This window comes from Drosophila rhopaloa, unplaced genomic scaffold (genome assembly GCF_018152115.1).
Source record: "Drosophila rhopaloa isolate 14029-0021.01 unplaced genomic scaffold, ASM1815211v1 contig_178, whole genome shotgun sequence".
Lineage (NCBI taxonomy): Eukaryota > Metazoa > Arthropoda > Insecta > Diptera > Drosophilidae > Drosophila > Drosophila rhopaloa.
This window is the reverse complement of record NW_025335059.1, coordinates 3,232,653-3,251,575: the sequence shown is the minus strand read 5'-3', so window position 1 is coordinate 3,251,575 and position 18,923 is coordinate 3,232,653. Positions and strand designations below refer to the sequence as shown.

At 44.4% G+C, this 18,923-nt stretch overlaps 6 protein-coding genes across 8 annotated transcripts; 3 read left to right on the top strand and 3 right to left on the bottom strand.

The window, feature by feature from the left end:
• Positions 1–559: 559 nt before the first annotated feature.
• On the top strand, positions 560–3,887 carry LOC108045506. The gene is made up of 7 exons (XM_017124852.2): positions 560–876; positions 1,143–1,657; positions 1,712–2,271; positions 2,326–2,555; positions 2,639–3,129; positions 3,185–3,551; positions 3,621–3,887. The coding sequence occupies exons 1-7, from the start codon at positions 651–653 to the stop codon at positions 3,833–3,835; spliced, it is 2,604 nt and encodes an 867-aa protein (XP_016980341.2). The 5' UTR covers positions 560–650; the 3' UTR covers positions 3,836–3,887.
• Positions 3,853–5,139, bottom strand: LOC108045507 (heme oxygenase). 2 transcript variants are annotated; one of them, XM_017124854.2, is made up of 4 exons: positions 5,106–5,139; positions 4,867–5,049; positions 4,304–4,809; positions 3,853–4,221 (listed from the first exon to the last, which is right to left on the bottom strand). In XM_017124854.2, exons 2-4 carry the CDS (start codon positions 5,027–5,029, stop codon positions 3,994–3,996), a joined length of 897 nt encoding a protein of 298 aa, XP_016980343.1. In that variant the 5' UTR covers positions 5,030–5,049; positions 5,106–5,139; the 3' UTR covers positions 3,853–3,993. The 2 variants fall into 2 exon arrangements, with proteins under 2 accessions (XP_016980343.1, XP_016980342.1); XM_017124853.2 differs by having other exon boundaries at positions 4,867–5,133.
• Positions 5,140–5,226: 87 nt separating this feature from the next.
• Positions 5,227–6,508, top strand: LOC108045468 (transcription initiation factor TFIID subunit 12). 2 transcript variants are annotated; one of them, XM_017124799.2, is made up of 3 exons: positions 5,227–5,337; positions 5,700–5,937; positions 6,008–6,508. In XM_017124799.2, exons 2-3 carry the CDS (start codon positions 5,776–5,778, stop codon positions 6,326–6,328), a joined length of 483 nt encoding a protein of 160 aa, XP_016980288.2. In that variant the 5' UTR covers positions 5,227–5,337; positions 5,700–5,775; the 3' UTR covers positions 6,329–6,508. The 2 variants fall into 2 exon arrangements, with proteins under 2 accessions (XP_016980288.2, XP_016980287.2); XM_017124798.2 differs by having other exon boundaries at positions 5,504–5,937.
• Positions 6,509–6,972: 464 nt separating this feature from the next.
• On the top strand, positions 6,973–10,204 carry LOC108045492 (zinc finger protein 420). Its single transcript, XM_017124839.2, has 5 exons — positions 6,973–7,186; positions 7,247–7,653; positions 7,710–8,607; positions 8,667–9,248; positions 9,308–10,204. The coding sequence occupies exons 1-5, from the start codon at positions 7,055–7,057 to the stop codon at positions 10,082–10,084; spliced, it is 2,796 nt and encodes a 931-aa protein (XP_016980328.2). The 5' UTR covers positions 6,973–7,054; the 3' UTR covers positions 10,085–10,204.
• On the bottom strand, positions 10,117–10,898 carry LOC108045493 (peptidyl-prolyl cis-trans isomerase FKBP2). Its single transcript, XM_017124840.2, has 2 exons — positions 10,705–10,898; positions 10,117–10,642 (listed from the first exon to the last, which is right to left on the bottom strand). The coding sequence occupies exons 1-2, from the start codon at positions 10,849–10,851 to the stop codon at positions 10,376–10,378; spliced, it is 414 nt and encodes a 137-aa protein (XP_016980329.1). The 5' UTR covers positions 10,852–10,898; the 3' UTR covers positions 10,117–10,375.
• A 118-nt stretch (positions 10,899–11,016) lies between these two features.
• LOC108045490 (flocculation protein FLO11) lies at positions 11,017–18,412 on the bottom strand. The gene is given in 5 exon segments (XM_017124838.2): positions 11,017–11,758; positions 12,088–12,635; positions 14,040–14,136; positions 14,685–16,836; positions 16,839–18,412. Coding segments are annotated over 5 exon segments (4,359 nt in total). The 5' UTR covers positions 18,166–18,412; the 3' UTR covers positions 11,017–11,523.
• Positions 18,413–18,923: the final 511 nt, after the last annotated feature.

The following is an 18,923-nucleotide window of genomic DNA, read 5'->3' as shown; positions in this document are numbered from 1 at the left end:
ATTTGTACAGTGTTGACTTAATCTTCCAGTAATCACACCTGAGGAATTTAAACTGATTGTAAAAAAGAAAGAAGGCAAACTTCCGCAAGCTGAAGTTTTTATACCCTAGCAGCTATTGCAAAAATAAATTATTGAATAAAACGATTATAAAACTAATGAAGCTATATTTTCTATCCCGTTCCTATATATATTCCACCTGAAATTGTAAGAAGACCTTTTGAAAAGTTTTATCTAGATATCTTTAAAACTGAGAAACTATTTTGGCGTTGCAAAATTTTTACTAAAATTATAATATCCTCTGCAAGGGTATACAAATATTAAATAAAAACCATGCAGTGATAAAAAGGAAATCTAAAATGTGTTAGTTTAAATTATCAACCTAATCACTCCTATCAATGAGCAGTGTTTAAGTTCACGCTTATCGCTCATTCTGATTACCTGTAAAATCGCGTAAAACTCTGAAAACTGATGAAATAACAAGCAGTTGATAGCAAGAGCTATTAGCGTCATAAACCAGTGACTAGAAATGCATAACTAGAGAGCCCAGTCGTGTGCCAAACATCAGTTCACCGTCGATCGCCTAGTCGAACACACGCGAATCCGAAATAGCGACTTGTATTTATAAAAACTCAAACACCAATAACTATACGATGGGTTTACGGTTATCAAAAAGAAAACAGACCTTTGAAGTGAAAACTTCGGAGTCTGTCAATTTGGGGCCCAAGTGGCTAAATGAAACGCAATTTGAAGAATTACTAGCCGCGAACATAGCTGACTTCTCAAAGATAGTCGGTTTCCGGGTGAAACCCGCCATGGCACCCGGAGAAAACTATGCCACTCAGATGCTGAGGATCAGCATAGATGTGGAACTCACTGGTGAGTAATTGGAAGGGGTTACTCCGATACTATTTATAACATTAATTTGGCCCAATCTTGCCCAAGGGGGTGTTCTTTGTGAAGGTCTGCGATAAGTTAGCACTTTACGATTCATTTATAGTCGATTTGGCTGTTCACAATGACAATGCTGTTTTCAAGCTAATTGGCATTGACTGGCCGACTCAACTGCATTTCAATGATGTAAAGCAATAAATATAAGTGTAAAGCATTAATAATTTAAAAGGCTAATTTCTATTTTTTGGCAGATAAGAGTGCCAAACAAGTCTCCTTCATGATGAAGGTTGCCCACGACACTCCCCAAATGAATGAAATGTTGGCTATGGCCAATTTCTTCACTAGTGAGAACGCGGCCTATATTGATATACTGCCAAAAATGAACGAGCTCTATAAGGCCAAGGGCCTGGATATCACCTTCGCTCCACAAGCTTTCAAATTGGACTCCACAAAGGAACCCAAGTTGGCCAACACGGTGCTAATGAACGATCTCGGCCAGAATGGATTTAAAAACTTCAATCGCCTGGAATGCCTTAATTTCGAACAAGCCAAGTTTGCCCTAATGAAACTGGCCCAGTTTCATGCAGCCGGTGCCATGATGGTCCAAGTGCACGGACCCTATCCCGATGTATTCTTGTACGGCATGATGGGAAATAACATGGATGCCATAAGAGCGTTTCTGGAAGGAATGTTGGGATCATTTAGAACGTCATTTCTGGCCAATCTAAAGAATTTTAAGAACGGAGAAGAATATCGTGAGACTCTTGTAAGTACTTTCCTTTGATGACTAGTAAAATGTTGAATGTTAATTTAATTTCAGGAAAAAGTTCTTGCGGGTCTTACTGCGGAATTTATAAAGATTGGCGATATAGATCCCTCCGAGTTCAATGTGCTCAACCATGGCGATTGCTGGATGAATAATCTGCTCTTCAAGGTGGACTCCAAGGGCGATGTGGTAGACATGACCTTTGTCGATTTCCAGAATCCCAAATACGGCACTCCCGCCATGGACCTGCTCTACTTCATCATGACCTCGGTGCACATAGACTATAAGCTCGATTGCTTTGACTTCTTCATCAGGCACTACCACGAGCAGTTGACCAAGCACTTGGATATTTTAGGATTTACTGGACGACAGCCCTCGCTGAAGGAGTTGCACATTAAGTTGATTAATTGCGGCGCATGGGCCCTATTCCCAACCATTGCCGTGCTGCCAGTGGTTCTTCTGGACCCCACCCAGTCAGCGACTTTTGAAAATTTTCTGGGGGACACCGAAGCAGGCGTAAATTTTAAGAATACTTTATACGCCAACAAGCGGTATCAAGGATACGTTGAACGAATTTTGCCTTGGCTTAAAAATCGAGGTTTTCTGGAAGCCAGGTAAATTATTGAAAATGATATTTTTAACACTAAAATAAATAATACATTTTTTAGCCCTGAGCCAATCTCAGCTCAGCCCGCACAGAAGCCACTAAATCAATCGGAGCCTGAGAATCCTGATCAGATTCTGGACTGGCTTACATTTAGCGACTTCAAGGAAATCATTACCTCCACCGAACCTGAATTTGAGAAAATTATAAGCGGGTCTTGGAAGCTGGCCACGAAACCTGGGGACAACTATGCTTCTAAGCTTATAAAGGTTGATATAGAGGCGCAGTTAAAAGGTAACAACATTCAAATTGTTAAGATTGATTTCATTCATCTTAGGAAATTAAATATATCTTAACCTTAAAACTTACCTTTATAGACAACAGGTCCAAGTCCTTATCGTACATACTGAAAGTGCAAACATCCAATGACATGATCAACTTCTCCGACTTCAATCTGTTTCCCAAGGAGATTGAGATGTATAGCACATATGTGCCCGCCTTTGAGCAGCTCTACAAGGATGCTGGCTTGCCGGTTACTTTTAGTGCCAAGTCCTTCCGCATTAGCAAAGATGTCAGCGCTGAATATATTATTTTGGAGAACCTGCAAACTGGCGCCTTTAAGATGTGCGATCGCATGAAGGGGATGGACTTGGAACACACCAAGTGCACATTAAAGAAATTGGCTCAATGGCATGCAGCATCTCTAAAATATAAGGAACTCAAAGGACCCTACCCGCCTAAATACAACAATGGTATGTTCACAGAGCAAACTGCCTGTGTTTTCAAACCTATGTTTGCTCAATCGCAAAAAGCCTTTTTGGAAATAGTGTCCAAGTTTGGAGGCGTCGAGGAGTATCTTCACAAATTGGTAACATTTCATAATATATTATTTTGTACTTTAGTAACTAACACGTTTTTTGCAGCCAGCTATTTTTGAGTCCCATATTGACAAAATAATCGAAGACGCCAAAATCAATGAGAAAGAGTTCAATGTTCTTAATCATGGCGATGCTTGGATAAACAACATCATGTTCCAATACGACTCAGAGGGTCATGTCAAGGAAACCCTCCTTATAGATCACCAAGTCACTAAATACGGAAATCCAGCGCAGGATCTGTACTACTTCTTAATGAGTTCCACTCAGCTGGACATAAAAGTCGACCAGTTTGACTATCTTATTCGATGGTACCATCAAAACTTAGAAGAGCATGCCAAATTGTTAAAGTACAATGGATTTGTTCCCTCTCTAAAGGAACTGCACATAATTTTGCTAGAGCACCCTATTTATGGTAAGTTACACAACAATTTGTAAATCTCTTTATGAAACCTTATTGATTCATCGTTTGATTCTAATTTAGCTGCTGGAACTGTATTTAGCACCTTAACGATTTGCCTAAACAAGGCAGATGATAATTTCTCCACAGACGGCCTTTTTAAGGATGGTAAGGAAGGAGATACTATGAGATCGGAGCTTTTTGGCAACGAACGTTACAGAGCCAACATAGAGCGCGTTATGCCTTGGATAAATAGACGCGGATTACTTGACGCCTTTGCCGCTGAAAAAGCCTTATAAATACTTTTAAACCGGACTGAAGCAATAAAATAACATTTATAAATCAGCAGTACATAGGAAATTGTTACTGTTTTAACAAACGACTAAATAAATGTGTGATCACAATTTTAACCTATCAGAGGGAGGTAAAGCTAACATTAATCTTTTCGCAACTTGTCTTACTTAAGGGCGAACTTAACGGCCAAAACAATACTAGAAACGAAAATCACAGCTAAAGCCAGCTTCCTAAGATTGGCACGATTTACGCCCTTGATTGTCCGCACTACTTCTATATTGAAGCGGAATACGTTGCGACTCTCTTCGATGAAAGCAGCACGCAGATCATCGTCAAAAGCTCCATAATGATTGTTAAAAACACGCCTGAGCTTGGCCTTCAGTACAGAGATCTAAAAAGAATGTTGTCAATTGTTATTAGGTTTTAAAAAATTTTAAACGGCAATTCACCTCACTTGATTGAAAAATACATACCTTTTCGGGAAAATATGTTGCCTCGCAGCCAGGGGGACAAATGGTGACTTGGGCGGGCATTGGCCTTGCCTCCAAGTCGTCTTTGTTCAAAGAAGCATCGGCAGCCCTGGCGGTCGCCACGTCGGCCTCCTTGTCAGCCTGTTTCTGTTGCTCCTCATCATCGCTCTTGGAAAATATCCAGAGCTTGCGTGCGATCATTCGCTTCTTCTGCAACATTTGTCCGCCGGACATTAGGGCCATGTACATCTGGTAGGAGTAGGCAAAGAGCAGCAGCTCATTCTGGGCGGCAATCTTCTCGAGGTGCTCCAGATACTTCTTGACCGCCGGTCGTGGTTCGTAGGAATCCCTCCAATTCGACCCGTAAAAGTAGTCGAAATCCCTCTCGAACGCTGCTGTTCTATAGAATTCCTTGGGCAGCAGACGTTCCGGCAAATGGGTCTCGAAGAATTTATACAGCTCATAGAAAGCCAAAAGCCCGTCGTACCACACCTCGTCATCCGAAAGGGCTATGAAAATAAGGAAACATTCAGTAAGAAATATTTGTAGGACATAGGTCAACCTACCAAGAGCGAACTTTGCGTTAACCAGTACATCTGTTAGATTATGCACATCTTTTGTGGCTTTACGCAACTCCTTTGTGAACGCCATGTCCACGAATTCCACATCCTCCACATTCTCGGAAGCCGGAGCCGGAGCCGGAGCCTGGGTTTCCACTGTTGTTTCCATTTTGGTTTTGCGCAGTAGTTCTACAATTAATAAGTAAAATCTATACCTTATCTACGTGATATTTGCAAAATAATACGCCGTCTTTGTTTTGAACTCCAGTTTGGTGTGACCGATTTACGAAAATATACTAAATATGCAAAACACAAAACCATAAATATACCAAACCGGAGTAGTTGCGGTTGGTGATTTCACTGATTTCCACAGCTGGTATTACTGTTTGATTTGGGCTGTAGCTGCTTATTTTTATTTTGTTTAGTAAATTAAGAAAAACTTAAGTATAAGAGAACAGTGTTTAAACCGCAATAATTGTAAGTGTCGTTTGGTTTAAGAGCAACGGTTTTAGCAACCTGGAATGGCGGCAATCCTGCATTTTAGTTTACACGAAAAACGCCTAACACTTGAGCCTACACATGAAATTAACAACTATTCTTTTACTTTCATTTCGCTTGCAATTAAACACACACCCACACACAGGGAAAACAGGGCGGCACACCACAAAAACAACAAGTACAATAACGCTTTCGGCCTTGGTTCTGCACTCTTAATCCTTCCAACCCACCCACCATTCTCTTCAACCCACACCTACCCTGCCCTGCACCCATTACCCACTTGATTTGACTCTGAAGAAAAACCCAAAAGAAATGTCGGATCTCTTTACCACTTTCGATAGCAACGGCGACGCCGAGCACCACCCGCACCACCACAACTCCACATCGTCCGGCAGCGGACACCACCACGACCCACCCATGGCCTCGCCCTCCCAGCACAGTCCGATGACCAACAACAGCAACTCCTCCTCGCAAAACGGCGGTCCGGCTTCCGGTTTGGCCACGGGCATGGGCACCCCATCTGGTGGTAGCAAGACTTCCAATCACACAGCATCCGGCGCCGGCTCCGAGAACACACCCGTAAGCTGCGTGGTCTTTGGGATTACTTCCGGAATACCCCTAATCCCAAATATCTGTGTACCCCTTTCAGATGCTCACCAAGCCGCGTCTTACGGAGCTCGTGCGGGAGGTGGACACCACCACGCAGCTGGATGAAGATGTCGAGGAGCTCCTTCTCCAGATAATCGACGACTTTGTCGAGGACACAGTGAAGTCGACTAGCGCCTTTGCCAAGCACCGGAAGTCCAACAAGATTGAAGTGCGCGACGTCCAGCTGCACTTCGAGCGCAAATACAACATGTGGATACCCGGCTTCGGGACGGACGAACTGCGTCCCTACAAACGGGCAGCCGTTACGGAAGCGCACAAACAGCGCCTGGCCCTTATCCGAAAGACGATCAAAAAGTACTAGGATCGCAGGAAGGAGGATCGGATCGAGGCTTAGTGTCGGTTTGCCGGATTGGAATTCGTGTACGGTACCCCGCACATGCCACAAACTAATTTAAGCTTCAAAGTAGACTAAAGAACAAATTTACCCCGTTCTATCGTAGATGTAAAGGAATAAAAGTACACAGATTATTTAACATTAAAAGTTTTGGTGCCGTTAGCAGCAATTGTAAAACTGTGATTTCTAACAAATCACCATTTTAACAGATAATACACGGACTTATAATAGTAGTGTATTAAATTTGTTTATTTTCCGAATATTACGAAATAAAAGCAAAAGTTTAAATCGGCTTTTCAGTTAAAAGGCCCAATCATATATCAGAGAATGTTTCGCGGTTTCAAATTTAACTAGAAATCTAATAGATAACTCTTAAATACTACTTTTAAGTTCGTTGCAACTTATCGTGTAATTGTATTAGTAATCAATAAGTATTAAAAACTAATACAGTAATTATTTTTAATTAACTTGTTATTTGATCTAATTTTTGTTGTGATATATAATTCCGTGACTGTTGCAAAATGCACCCATATTCCAGTATTTTTAAGCCACTCGGTATTTTTCTGCAATTGTGAAATCTGCATTTTTTTATTCAGCACCTTAAGGTCATACTATCAATAATGTTGATTTTCTGATTGTTGATTTGAAGATACTTAAAAAGGCTTTTAGTTGGCCAACATTTAAGCCCTCGCCATGAAGCTGCCGGTGATTTGTCGCACCTGCGACTCTACGGACACCGACAACCTTCTGAAGCTGGCCACGCCCTCGAAAAAGTATCCGGACAAGCTGCTCTCGGAAATCCTGTGCGAGCTGACCGAAATCAATGTAAACAAAGCTGGGATAATTAGTTAAATAGCTGGCCCGAAAATGTTTCATTACTTTCAGATGGATGCCACCGGAAGCCAAAAACTTCCACAGTGTTTGTGCAGTGGCTGCACCAAGAAATTGATGGGTGCATATTGCTATGTGAAGCAGGCGCTGGCCGCCAATGAGTTGCTAATGAAGCATCTAAAAAATGGGGCTGCTCCAACGGCCACCGATTGCCTGCAGGAGACGCCAATGGAGTTATGTGCCGAGCAGCATGTGGAGGTCAAGATAGAGACCGAGGATGAGGACCGTGGTGACAACGATGTCAGCATTACTTGCTCCGAACTCCCGGAACCGGACGATATGGATGTAGAGAGCAAGAAGTCCGTGGATCCTCTGACAATGATTGAGACGGTGAAGCTGGAAACGGGACTGCCAAGCATTGAAAAACCAACGGATGACGCTTCGGACTTCGAAGACGAAGAGTGGGTAACGAATAGATAACTCCCAGTTGCATTAACTTAATCACCAACCTTTGCAGCTCCCTGGATAACCTGCCTCTGTATAAGCGCATTCAAAAGTGGAAGATAAGTAGAAAGCCTATATTCAAATGCCAGGACTGCCCGAGAAGTTTCAAGCGAGTCGAGTTCCTTAAAAGGCATGAAAAGCGCGTCCATAACGAGGAAACACGCTCTTTTGCATGCTCCCTGTGCATTCGCAAGTTTAGCCGCAGCGAAGCCCTTGAGGCGCATCTGAAAGTCCACCGAAACTCCAAGCGATCGGCAAACATAAGCGAACATAAGAAGGCGAAGGCGGTGGATTTGAATCTCTGCAAGCCGCACGGATACAAACTAATCGAGTGCATGATCTGCCAGAGCCAGTACAACAAGATTGCCGATCTGCGGCGACATTTAGAGGAGCATCCCGAGATAGTCAGCCTGTGCGGTCGGCCAAATGTGGAGCCACAAGAGCTTTTTTATCCAGACTCTAAGGACCTTGGAGAGGAGCAGTTAATCAGCTTGATTCGAAAGGATCTGGCGGCGGGCATTTATCAGCGTTTCTATTCCATAACCAACCAGAGTGGCTACGAAATGGACCTGGATAGTTCCGAGACGGACAGTGATCTGGACGGAGATCCCGAGGATCAACAAAAAAGGCGAAAGAAAAGCCGTAAAAGCAGCTACAGCTGCGAACTATGCCAGCAGAAATTCCCGCGAAAATATCAGTTATATGACCACCAGCGACAGACCCATAGTTGGTCAGAGGCTCCTCATGTCTGCGGGCGGTGTGATGGACGCTTCGTGAGTCTGCAGCTACTGCGGCATCACAATGAGTCACAGTGCAGGAATGCGCAGAAGCGGTTTCTTTGCCACAAATGTCCGCTTCGCTTTCGATGGAAACACAACCTTAAAACACATTTCCGCGAACATAGGATTACAGTAAGTTCTTGTACGAAAAATAACAAACTGCAAACACATTATTAAAATGCATTTTACAGAATCAAACCTTTGAGTGTCCCGATTGCAAACGGGTCTTTGACAAAAAGAAATCGCTTACTGTTCACCTGCTCAGCGTACATGCAGAGGAATCGAAACTAATCCCTTGCCAGTGGTGCAGTCGCAAGTTCTACCGACACGACTACCTGGTAAAGCACCTGAAGCGGCACGGCCTTAGGGAGCAAGACATTCCGCTGGCCGAGACTTTGATAGCGGCCACCTCGCGGCCAAACGGAGCGAAGCGCATCACCTGCCGCATGTGCAACCTGCACTTTGAACGCATCGTGGATCTGAGGGCCCACATCCAGCTTGAGTTAAAGCTATCTTTGTCTCTGCACCAGAGCTACGACTCCCTACACAATTACTCGATTACAAACGAGTCTGGGTTCGAGCTGCAGCTGGAGGATTCGGAGACGGAGGACGAGATGCAGCCGGGCGGTGGAAGTCGTCCCGTTTATATTTGCGAGCTGTGTAGCGTGCAGTGCAAGCGGAAATTTGAAATGATCCAGCATCAGCGGACAATGCACCGCTTCGACAAAATGCCACATGAATGCGATGACTGCATTTTCAAGTGTGTGTCCAAGGTGTGTAGAAGTGAAGAATAATGTATCTTCAATATAACTATGTGTTGGTAACTTTTCAGAGTATCATGGATCATCACCGGCAGGGTCAATGCAGCAGTACAGAAAAAAAGCATCCTTGCAACAAGTGCTCCTACAAATTCATGTGGCCAGAGAATCTGGAACAGCACATTCTCCTGCAGCACAACGACTCGTCCGCCAGCAATCTGACTGGAATCAGGAGGTCGACTGGTACGGGTGACCTGGAAAAAGATGCCGCCGAGGATGGGGTCCCATTGCTGCAGTGTCCACACTGCGATCGCACCTACCAGATGAAGTCGCGTCTGAACAACCACATCCGTGATGTTCATGTTAACGGTGACCGCAAGCGCAAGGAGGCAGTCAAGCGTTTTCTCTGCTCCCTTTGCGGCATGGAGACCCAATCCGCTGCGGCACTGGTAACCCATATGCGGCGCCACACAGGCGAGAAGCCGTACAAGTGCGATCTGTGCGAGATGGCTTTTCCCCGGCACTCGGAGCTGGCCTCGCACCGAAGAATGCACACTGGCGAAAAGCCATTCCACTGCACCGTCTGCGGCAAGGACTTTGCCCGCTCCGACAAGCTCAAACGACATATGCTCACCCACAGCGGCCTAAAACCGCACAAATGCACCTACTGCGAGAAGAGCTACCGCCAGGCCAAGGATCTGAAACTCCACCTGCAGCAGCACACCGGCGAATGTCCATTCGTGTGCGGCACCTGTGGCGAGCGTTTCATCCAAAGCAGTACGCTGGAGAAGCACAGGCTGATGCGACGCCACTTCGACGAGGTGGAGGCGTGGTTGAGGCGCCAAAAATAGGGGGCTTTTGCAATAAATCAAGTTTTGCCGAGTACAAAAGAATGGCGTTCTTTATTATATAGGTCTAAGAGTGGCATTTAGAAAAACTAGAATATAAATAAATTGAAGTACAAATTGAGATTTTAATATTGTTTCACCACAAAGAAAAAAACATGTTTCGAAGAATATTTGTTTTAAATTATAATGAGGGTATGTTTAATTTAACGTTGAAAAAAATATTTTAATTCTCCGAGAATGCACTCTATGAATTTGATTGTAAGTAAACTTTCGATTTAGCATAATTGAGTTATTCTAGAGTTCTTCAGATCCTGAACGTTCGATTTTTACCAACTCTACATCGAAGATAAGCACCGCATTGGGGGGAATCTTTCCGCCGCCCGCTCCACTTGCTCCGTAGCCCAGTTCCGGGGGAATCGTAAGCTTCCGCTGTTCTCCCTCGCACATTCCCAGGAGTCCCTGATCCCAGCCCTTTATGACCTGACGGGCGCCCAGTGTGAAGGAAAAGGGAGTGCCGCGAGAATAGCTGCTGTCGAATTCTGTCCCATCCTGCAGCGAACCCTACAAGGTTTCCAAATTCGGGGTTAAGTTTGCCGGCCGGCAAAAAACAAAAGTTCCCTTACTTTATAATGGACATGGACCAGGTCACCGCTTTTGGCCTTCCGGGTGCAGTTCTCCACGCGCTTCTTGATGCCGATCTTCACCTTAGGCTCGCTGGCCACAGAGGCGGCCACAAAAGCGCAGATTAGAAAAAAGTAAGTCAATTTCATCTTATCGCAAGAAAACACCAACAAAATCTGAAGTGGCGCAGTGAGACCACATTAAGAACTTTGAAGAAAGACGCTTTCATTGGGGCTATCATTATAAACCAACAAGGAAGGCCACACTAAAATTCGCATTAAAAGTCCGCCAAAATTTAAAAGTTCGAACACCACTGCTAAACAAATTGTTTCTTGTAATTCACAATAATATGAGTACAGAACAGCTTGGTGTATACTTACAAATAACTTACGTACATTAAAGCTTGTTTAAAATAGATACATACATAGTTTGATTACATATTTGACTTTCTTAAAATACGGAGAGCTCCAAATATTTCGCATTCGTTCCGGATAGTATGGCACCCGGAATTCGAACGACAGTGCAAAAACAAAAATTGACATTATAAATATGCAACAGATTATCAGGAGATATAAGAATGTACGATTATATCACAATAATAAAGGAATACATACATTTTAAATGATATTTAAAGCCCGACAAATAATGACGCTCAATAAATCAGGTGCCAACATTCAAGCATAATACTAAGTTACACTAATATTTTGTATAAAACATAGCTATTATTTTTACTTAGGGTCCCACGAATCAGTGCTGGAAAGGTGAACTCGAACGCAAATTCGGTTTCTACTCGATGGGCGCCTCCCACGGAGAGGAGACTTTTAGTTGTCGTTGGACAGATTTGTGATCTTGGCCGCATACATGCTGGCCACCTTGTAGATAAATTCATACTGCTCCTTCGTCTGCACGGCACTGGCCCTTCCCCGCCGCACGTAGTAGACCAGCTGTGGGATGTCCACGGACCGTTTCGGGGTCTCCAGACTGCGGATGGCCATGTCCGACGCGATAATGGTACCGGTTCGTCCCGTGCCTGGAGAACAGTGAACGGTTAGCGGTCTAGAGGGGGAAACAAAGAAGGGAAGACACAAAACATTAAAAAGCCATGCAAGACACATCTGCATTGTTAACAATAAAGTAGGTACGAATATATTTGATACAAGGTTTTTTTCAAGATTGAATCACAAAATCGAACATAAAATAAATATTTAATAATACTAACGCTGAACTCTTCAAAAATATTATTAAACGGTATAGGGAAAATGTCAGAAATAATTTGATTTCAATGGTTGATTTCAATGATTCTAATCGGATATAAATATATATTTGCCAATTACAAATTAAACCCGGATTACATTTTTTTATCAAAGAAGTGTTTGTTTGCTTACCCCTGCTGGTTTCGAGCACCGCTCCGGCTGGAAATGTTTCCGTTAATCTCGTTGCTGGACGTGCTGCCCGCCTCGGCCTTGCTCCCGTCCGCATCCATCGAGGTCTCCAGCGTCGCGGACTTCTCGCGCAACTCGTTGGCCTGCTCCAGGCAGTAGGTCTTGAGCGAGGAGCGCGCCTCCAGGAGCATGGCGATGATGGGGGCCTCCTCAGCCGGAACACCCGCCTCCGGCCACTTGTACCAGTAGTGGGTGAGCTCGCGGCTCTCCTCGCCGTCCACTCGCTTAAGGACCAGTGTGGAGATGGCGTACCGGTCCTTCACCTCGCGGTGCTTCAGGGTCACCTGGTAATCGCCGTAGCTGCTGTGATTATCCAGTGTCGCCGAGGGTGGCAGGTACTCGGCGCACTTCTCGATTCCATTCTCGCTGAGATCCGTCGCCTGTATAATAACCCGCGACTGCTGCTCCCAGATCATGCGCCAGAAATCGCTGGTCGTGCTCTCCAGCGGCGCCTGGCAGGCTATGTAGTAATTGGGTGCATCTCGGGGGCCCTGAATAAAGTAATAAAGAAATATGTATGTAAATCTATTTGTAAACTTTTATTTTTATTTTTTAAGAATGATATTTGGTGGCAAATACTTGTTATTTGAATTTGATATCAAAGGCCGTGCTCTTTTTAGCTACATAGAGGGCAGTACAAATAAACGGAATAGAATCGCTTGAGTTATGACATAACCATTAATTAAACTTGTTGCGGCTTAATTCTCCCTCTGCCCACACAATGACTGGCGATGAGCTTCGCGCGCCTCTCAGATAAACGACCATAAAATCGCACAACAGACTTCTGCTGCTTAAATCTCGACATGCTCAGGTTATCGCCAGGTGCAATGCCGATGAACGCTCGAAATGTTTCGCTTCAATACACCGCATTGCATCGTCCACGTCACGCTTCAATGCAATTGTTTTAAGTGCGTTTTAGTAAACAAGTAGAAAACATACAACTTGACGGACAAATGTCCTGTACACAAAAAACAATCAGACTATCCACTTATTATGCTTTAATTTACTTTACATTTTATAAAAACCGAACAAGAATTACTTTAGCTAGTGCAAGGAATCAGAAACTGAATGTTATCTCATTTTAAAAATTCTTTAAGCAGAAAGATAAACATTCACAAGTTCTGACAATATTTAGATTATATACAATCTTTGCTATCATTAAGACACTGTATTGTATCGGACTTAGATAATTAAAGTACATCGTACTTGAATGATTTTATAATGCGAAAAACAAGCACTTGGCTATATAAAACATTAAGACGTGGCGGTTTGTATTATCTTTCAAAAAAATTGAGAAGTTTGATCAAACATGTATTTAAGCCAATAGGCATATTACGATTTTGCCTGGATCTGCCAAATTTAAAAGTAGCCTTTATTTTTCACATCTTTCTTCATATAGTACATAATGAATGCAATATACTTAATTGTTTTCTGAGTGATTTCGGGTGGATAGAGCGTGGCGGCGGATCGTGATGTAAGGGCATTCACACTTCGATGATCTTGGCAGACACTTTCCCTTGGCGCAATTATTATTTGCTGTTTTTCGCAGAGGCCCATTTGCTTGCATGGATTTGGGCAACAAAGACGGCGAGCCTATTTCACAGTCATGGCCAACTGAGGTGCAGGTGAGTCTCATCGGGCGTATAATTATTCGGGCGCCATATTTAATGGCCCTCGAGGAGGCCCCGAAGATTCCAGTTAGGGCAGGGCGTCATGCAAGGCTCGCCACATATGTACATATGTTAACCGCTCCAAGAAGCCTCAGCCCAACATCACCACTACTTCACACAACAAACACCCACTAAATTTGTGTGAGAAAGCGCCTCCAATTGTTTGTCTAGCTTTGGATGAGCTGATCTGCCACCCACTTGGGAGACTCTGCCTCGATTACTTACCCGCACATAATTGGCATTAATGTATTCCGTTTTGTCATCGTCGCCTTGCCGCTGGAGCACCACCCGCGTCTCAGGAAGCGGAATCACGTTGGCGTAGCTGCGGTTCGCGGTTCGCAGTTCCAGTTCGAGGTCGAGACGTTGAGTCACCATCGTCAGCGGTGTTGTTATTGGTTCGGGAAAAAAGCAGGAAGAGATGTGCCAGAGATCAGTATTGTAATTGATTCGACAATTAAATGTGAACTCGTGCCGAGAAAGTGAACCCTTAATTACAGTAGATACTGACTAACTAACAATTTGTGTTGCCAAAAATGTCTTTATTATAAGATAAAAAAACTTTATATATGGTTTAATTTTACGTTAAATATATTGTAAAAAAAAAAAATGTTTTTTGCAATACAGCTTCTAAATAAAGACTTTAGTAATTTTATTTTGGTATATGTTGCAAGAAAACATTACAAATGTACCATTGAACTAGACCTAATCTAATCAAATCACGTTCATGTTATCAAATCACATAGATTTCATAATTGTGACCCAGCCCTTTAATGAATGAAGCACACCTGAACAAAACCAATGGTTTTTTACAAATACCACTGATATTTACAGTATTCACTCTTTGAAAAATGAGTTAAGGATTGCACTTACCGGTTCTTGTCCTCACAGCCAGGCGGAACCTCGTCCGCTCTGGCGATGATTTGTGGCACGTCCCGGAACTCCTCGAACACTTCGGAGCGCTTTTCCACGAAGCGGGCCAGTTCGCCGGCGGTCAGCAGGTTGTGCCGGAGCGAGGGATCATCGAAGGCGGCATTGCCGTAGGTCCGCTTGGAGGCCCTCACATCGCGACCCTTTCGCCTAACGCTGCCCAGCACTGAGACATTGTCCAAGGAGTAGGCATCCAAGCTCACCGGACGACACCTTTGGCCATAGGACATCTGCTTCTGACGCTTGCGCATCAAATAGAGGAACGCCACCAGCAGGATGAGGGCCACCACCCCGATCACACTGACGGTGATGGCTATGATCACGTTGACATCCGTGCCATTACCATGGGCATTGGTCTGCATGTGATCCAGTTCGTTGGGATAGGGGACCATGAAGTTGGGTGGCATTTGGGGTGATTGGGTGGTGGTTGTGGTGGTCTCTGGTAGCATGATGCTGCTGGTGGTGCTGCCCACCGTGGAGGATTCAACATATTCCTCCGTGGGTGGTGCAGCTGTTGTTGTTGTCGTAGTTGTGGTGCTTGATGTGCTGCTGTCGTCCAGCAGACTTATCACCACCGGTTGCATTGTTGTGATAGTAGAGGGTGTCTCTGTTGTGCTTGTTGTTGTTGTTGTTGTTGTAGTACTGGTTGTTGTCGATGTCACCGCCATCGTTGTTTCGGCTAACTGCTGCTCTGTGTCCTGCTCTTCGACCACCTGTTGCCCCTCATGATGGAGCGACTCCTTTTCGATTTCCTGGCCACCTGTTGCCGCTGTGCTCCTATCCGTTGCAACAGCAACAGCAACAGCAGCTGCCGCTGAAGTCGTCGTCGATTCGGGTGGCGCCTCGCCTATGTTGTTGGTCTCCAGCGAGGACTCGTGTTCTTTGCTCAGTTTACTCAGGTCACTGAGCAGACTGCTGGTTGTCGTCGTTGAAGGGGTGGTTTCCACTGCTGTTGACAAAGCCCCCAGCTCGCTTTCTGTTATGGCCACACTGTTATTGACCGCGCTATCGGTTTTCTCAGCTGTTCTTAGCTCATTGGCATTGCTTAAACTGTCGCGCGTCTTCACTGTCACTGCCTCCAAATTCACTTCATTGCTAATTTGCGCAATTTCCGTTTGCGTGGGTGTTGCTACAGTCGTCGTCGATGTACTTGTACTCGCGATTATACTGTCCCGCGTACTTGTAACGATGATTTCTGGCCGAATCGAAGTGCTCACCTCGCCAGCCACTCGCACACTAACCGATGTTGCTGTTGGCTCGTCGGTTGCTGTTGCTGTTGCTGGCGGGCCGCTCTCTGGATTTTTGGTTGTGGCAACGATGACGTCGTTACTGTTATTATCCATGTCGTCGTCGTTGCTGTTGCCGTTGATGTTGCTGATTTCAGCCGCTTTCATTGCCAGTTCAGTTGTACTAGGGGTGGTTACTACATTCGGAGCTCTTACAGTTGGTGTTGCTGATGGTGCTGCAGCTACGATTGGTGTTGCTGTCGTTCCTTCAGTTGTTGATGATGTTTCTGCAAAAATAGTTGCTTGTGTAGTTTGATCTGTATGATCGACAGATACTGATGTTGTCGTTGATGATACTGCTGCTTCTGTGGTTGTATTTGATATTGCTGCTGTTGTTGCTTCTTCCAAGTCTATTTCAGAAGAAACATGTTGAACAGATAATGGTTCTTCTGTTGCAGTGCTTGTAATTGTTGTTGTTGATAAAGTTAAATTCGTCTTAGGTATTTCTCTTGACTCCTCTGCAACTGCTGTTACATTTACCCTAGCTGTAACTGCCGATGTCGCATGTTGCTCTGGTAATGTGACTGATGTTGCATCCTCTGTTGCTGCTTCTGCCTCCATTTGAGCCTCTGTTATCGCCTCGGTCAACTTGGCATTAGCTGCCCCCGCCATTTTTTTGACTATTGGAACATCCAAAAGCTCCGTACGAACAGTTGTAGTTGTTACATTCTGATCGCCAGAACTAAAATCTGATGTTGCAGGTATTATCCTTGCAGTTGTGACTTCATTTCGCTCTAATCCTGCGATAAATTCACTTTTTAAAGGACTTTCCTCTGCCAAAGGTTCAGTGGTGGCCTGTGTTGCCCCCTTGTGGCATCCAATGTGGTTCTGACCACAAATTCGGTGCGGTTTTCCGGTGTCGATTGCATCATAGCTATCTGCTGCCAATCCAGGAGATTCTTCTCCTTGTGTTGCTCTGTTTTATTAAGAGGAATATCTATATCGTTTGCAAGATCAGTGTGGTTGAAGAGTGGCAAGACAGTGGTGGTTGTAAGCGGTGCCTTGGGTACCGCCTTCATACCCGCCAAACTCCAAACTTCAGCTGTGTTGGGCAAAGTTAGTTGCTGGGCATTTGTCGAGTTTTCGCTAATAAACTTGGCTCGCTTCTCCGGCAATTGACGAACCTCTGATTGCGACGTAGACTCCTCGATGTCATTCTCATTGGATGCAAAGGGAGTTGGCGTGGTTGTTGACGGAGTTGTGGTTGAAGTGGTGCTGACCGTTGTTGAGGTCATAGGTAAAGCCCTTAGTTTCATGGGTGTCACTGCTGCTGGGAATCGTATCGAATCTTCAGTGGTTGATGAATATTGCATGGATCGGCCATGATCGGAGGAACGAGTGGTGGTGGTATTAACCGATCTTTCGGTGGAACTCAAAACTTCTAGAACTAAAGGGAGTTTCTGGGTGCTGCTTTTCGAACTTTCGGTTGCCACATTCTCTGCGGTATTCTCCTTAAATTCCGACTGAGCTTGTGGTTCAACTCTTGGAAGTTCTTCCTTTATTTCCACTTCCCTTATCTCGTGTTTTTCACTTGGCAAATCATGTTCAGTGGCTTTGCTTGAAATGTCTTCCCTTGCAGGTGCTGCCGTAGTTACATTATCCGTCAGATTGGTTGAGTTTTTTCCCAGCTCAATCGATGTTGTGATGCTAGAATCTTTTTTAACATTAGCAGCAGAAATTTCCTCATTCTTAACGTCATTTACGAAATCCGATTGAGCTTCTGCCCTTAACTGAGATTCTGTGGCGTCAACCTCTTTCAATTTGAGTGGCTCTTTTCCCATAATACTCTCGGTACTGCTTGATTCATTTTGAATTAAAGCCGCAGTGGTTTCCTCTACTTTTAGCTTACTTTTTAGGTTTTCCGTTGTGGCTTCAGTTTGATCCTCAGCCTTTATTCCTTCCTCCAGATCTTTAAGCACGTTTTGTGTACTAACCATTTCTGACTCTCCCTTTATTTCAGTCGGTTCCGTGTCGCTCCCACTTTCCCTGGCCGTCGCAACAATGTCAGGGTTAGGGGAACTGGAAGCCACCGCCTGCTCCAAGCCGGTGGTTTCTCTTTTCGCAATGAAACGTGCCTGCGTTAACATTGCGGCCAGGGCGAGCATAAAGCCACCACTAAGCCACCCAGCCACACGCATCGTATGTCTCTCCCTCTCGTTCTTCTGCTGTATATCTCTCTTTCTTTCTGTTGGGGCGCCTCTGTGGGTCAAGTCGATTCCACGTTCGACAGGGCCTTAAAATCGCAGTTACACTTTGTGTATGTTTCCACTTTTGAGCTTGAGTTATTGCTGTTCTTTTTTCGCTTGTTTTTATACCCGTTACTCGTAGAGTAAAAGGGTATATTGTATTCGTGCAAAAGTATGTAACAGCTAGAAGGAAGCGTTTCCGACCCTATAAAGTATATATATTCTTGATCAGGATCACTAGCCGAGTCGATCTAGCCATGTCCGTCTGTCCGTCTGTCCGTCTGTCTGTCCGTCTGTCTGTCTGTCTGTCTGTCTGTCTGTCTGTCTGTCTGTCCGTATGAACGCTGAGATCTCGGAAACTATAAAAGCTAGAAGATTGGCATTTTGCATGTAGATTTTAGAAGTTCCTACGCAGCGCAAGTTTGTTTCAAAATGGTGCCACGCCCCCTTTTACGCCCACAATCGCTTATATACGATTTTAAAAATTTTAATATTTCGGAAAAGTAAAAATGCAGTTTTATTGTGTTTATCAATACCTATCGAAACGTAGAAGAAATTTTTCAAATCGGACCATTCGTTAAAAAGTTATGCGTGATCAAAGTTTCTATCTCCATCTCCCTCGCACTCCCTTTACCTGAGTAACGGGTATCTGATAGTCGGGGCACCCGACTATAGCGTTCTCTCTTGTTTCATTTTCATTTTCAGCAATC

Excerpts from the sequence above, each read along its gene's own strand:
- LOC108045506 (XM_017124852.2), top strand. The coding sequence starts at position 651 with ATGGGTTTACGGTTATCAAAAAGAAAACAGACCTTTGAAGTGAAAACT. Across the intron at positions 877-1,142 it reads CATAGATGTGGAACTCACTG|ATAAGAGTGCCAAACAAGTC; the intron begins GTGAGTAATTGG and ends ATTTTTTGGCAG. Across the intron at positions 1,658-1,711 it reads AAGAATATCGTGAGACTCTT|GAAAAAGTTCTTGCGGGTCT; the intron begins GTAAGTACTTTC and ends ATTTAATTTCAG.
- LOC108045507 (XM_017124854.2), bottom strand. The coding sequence starts at position 5,029 with ATGGAAACAACAGTGGAAACCCAGGCTCCGGCTCCGGCTCCGGCTTCC. Across the intron at positions 4,810-4,866 it reads TAACGCAAAGTTCGCTCTTG|CCCTTTCGGATGACGAGGTG; the intron begins GTAGGTTGACCT and ends TTATTTTCATAG. Across the intron at positions 4,222-4,303 it reads CAACATATTTTCCCGAAAAG|ATCTCTGTACTGAAGGCCAA; the intron begins GTATGTATTTTT and ends CATTCTTTTTAG.
- LOC108045468 (XM_017124798.2), top strand. The coding sequence starts at position 5,671 with ATGTCGGATCTCTTTACCACTTTCGATAGCAACGGCGACGCCGAGCAC. Across the intron at positions 5,938-6,007 it reads CCGGCTCCGAGAACACACCC|ATGCTCACCAAGCCGCGTCT; the intron begins GTAAGCTGCGTG and ends TACCCCTTTCAG.
- LOC108045492 (XM_017124839.2), top strand. The coding sequence starts at position 7,055 with ATGAAGCTGCCGGTGATTTGTCGCACCTGCGACTCTACGGACACCGAC. Across the intron at positions 7,654-7,709 it reads TCGGACTTCGAAGACGAAGA|CTCCCTGGATAACCTGCCTC; the intron begins GTGGGTAACGAA and ends CAACCTTTGCAG. Across the intron at positions 8,608-8,666 it reads TCCGCGAACATAGGATTACA|AATCAAACCTTTGAGTGTCC; the intron begins GTAAGTTCTTGT and ends TGCATTTTACAG.
- LOC108045493 (XM_017124840.2), bottom strand. The coding sequence starts at position 10,851 with ATGAAATTGACTTACTTTTTTCTAATCTGCGCTTTTGTGGCCGCCTCT. Across the intron at positions 10,643-10,704 it reads TGGTCCATGTCCATTATAAA|GGTTCGCTGCAGGATGGGAC; the intron begins GTAAGGGAACTT and ends GAAACCTTGTAG.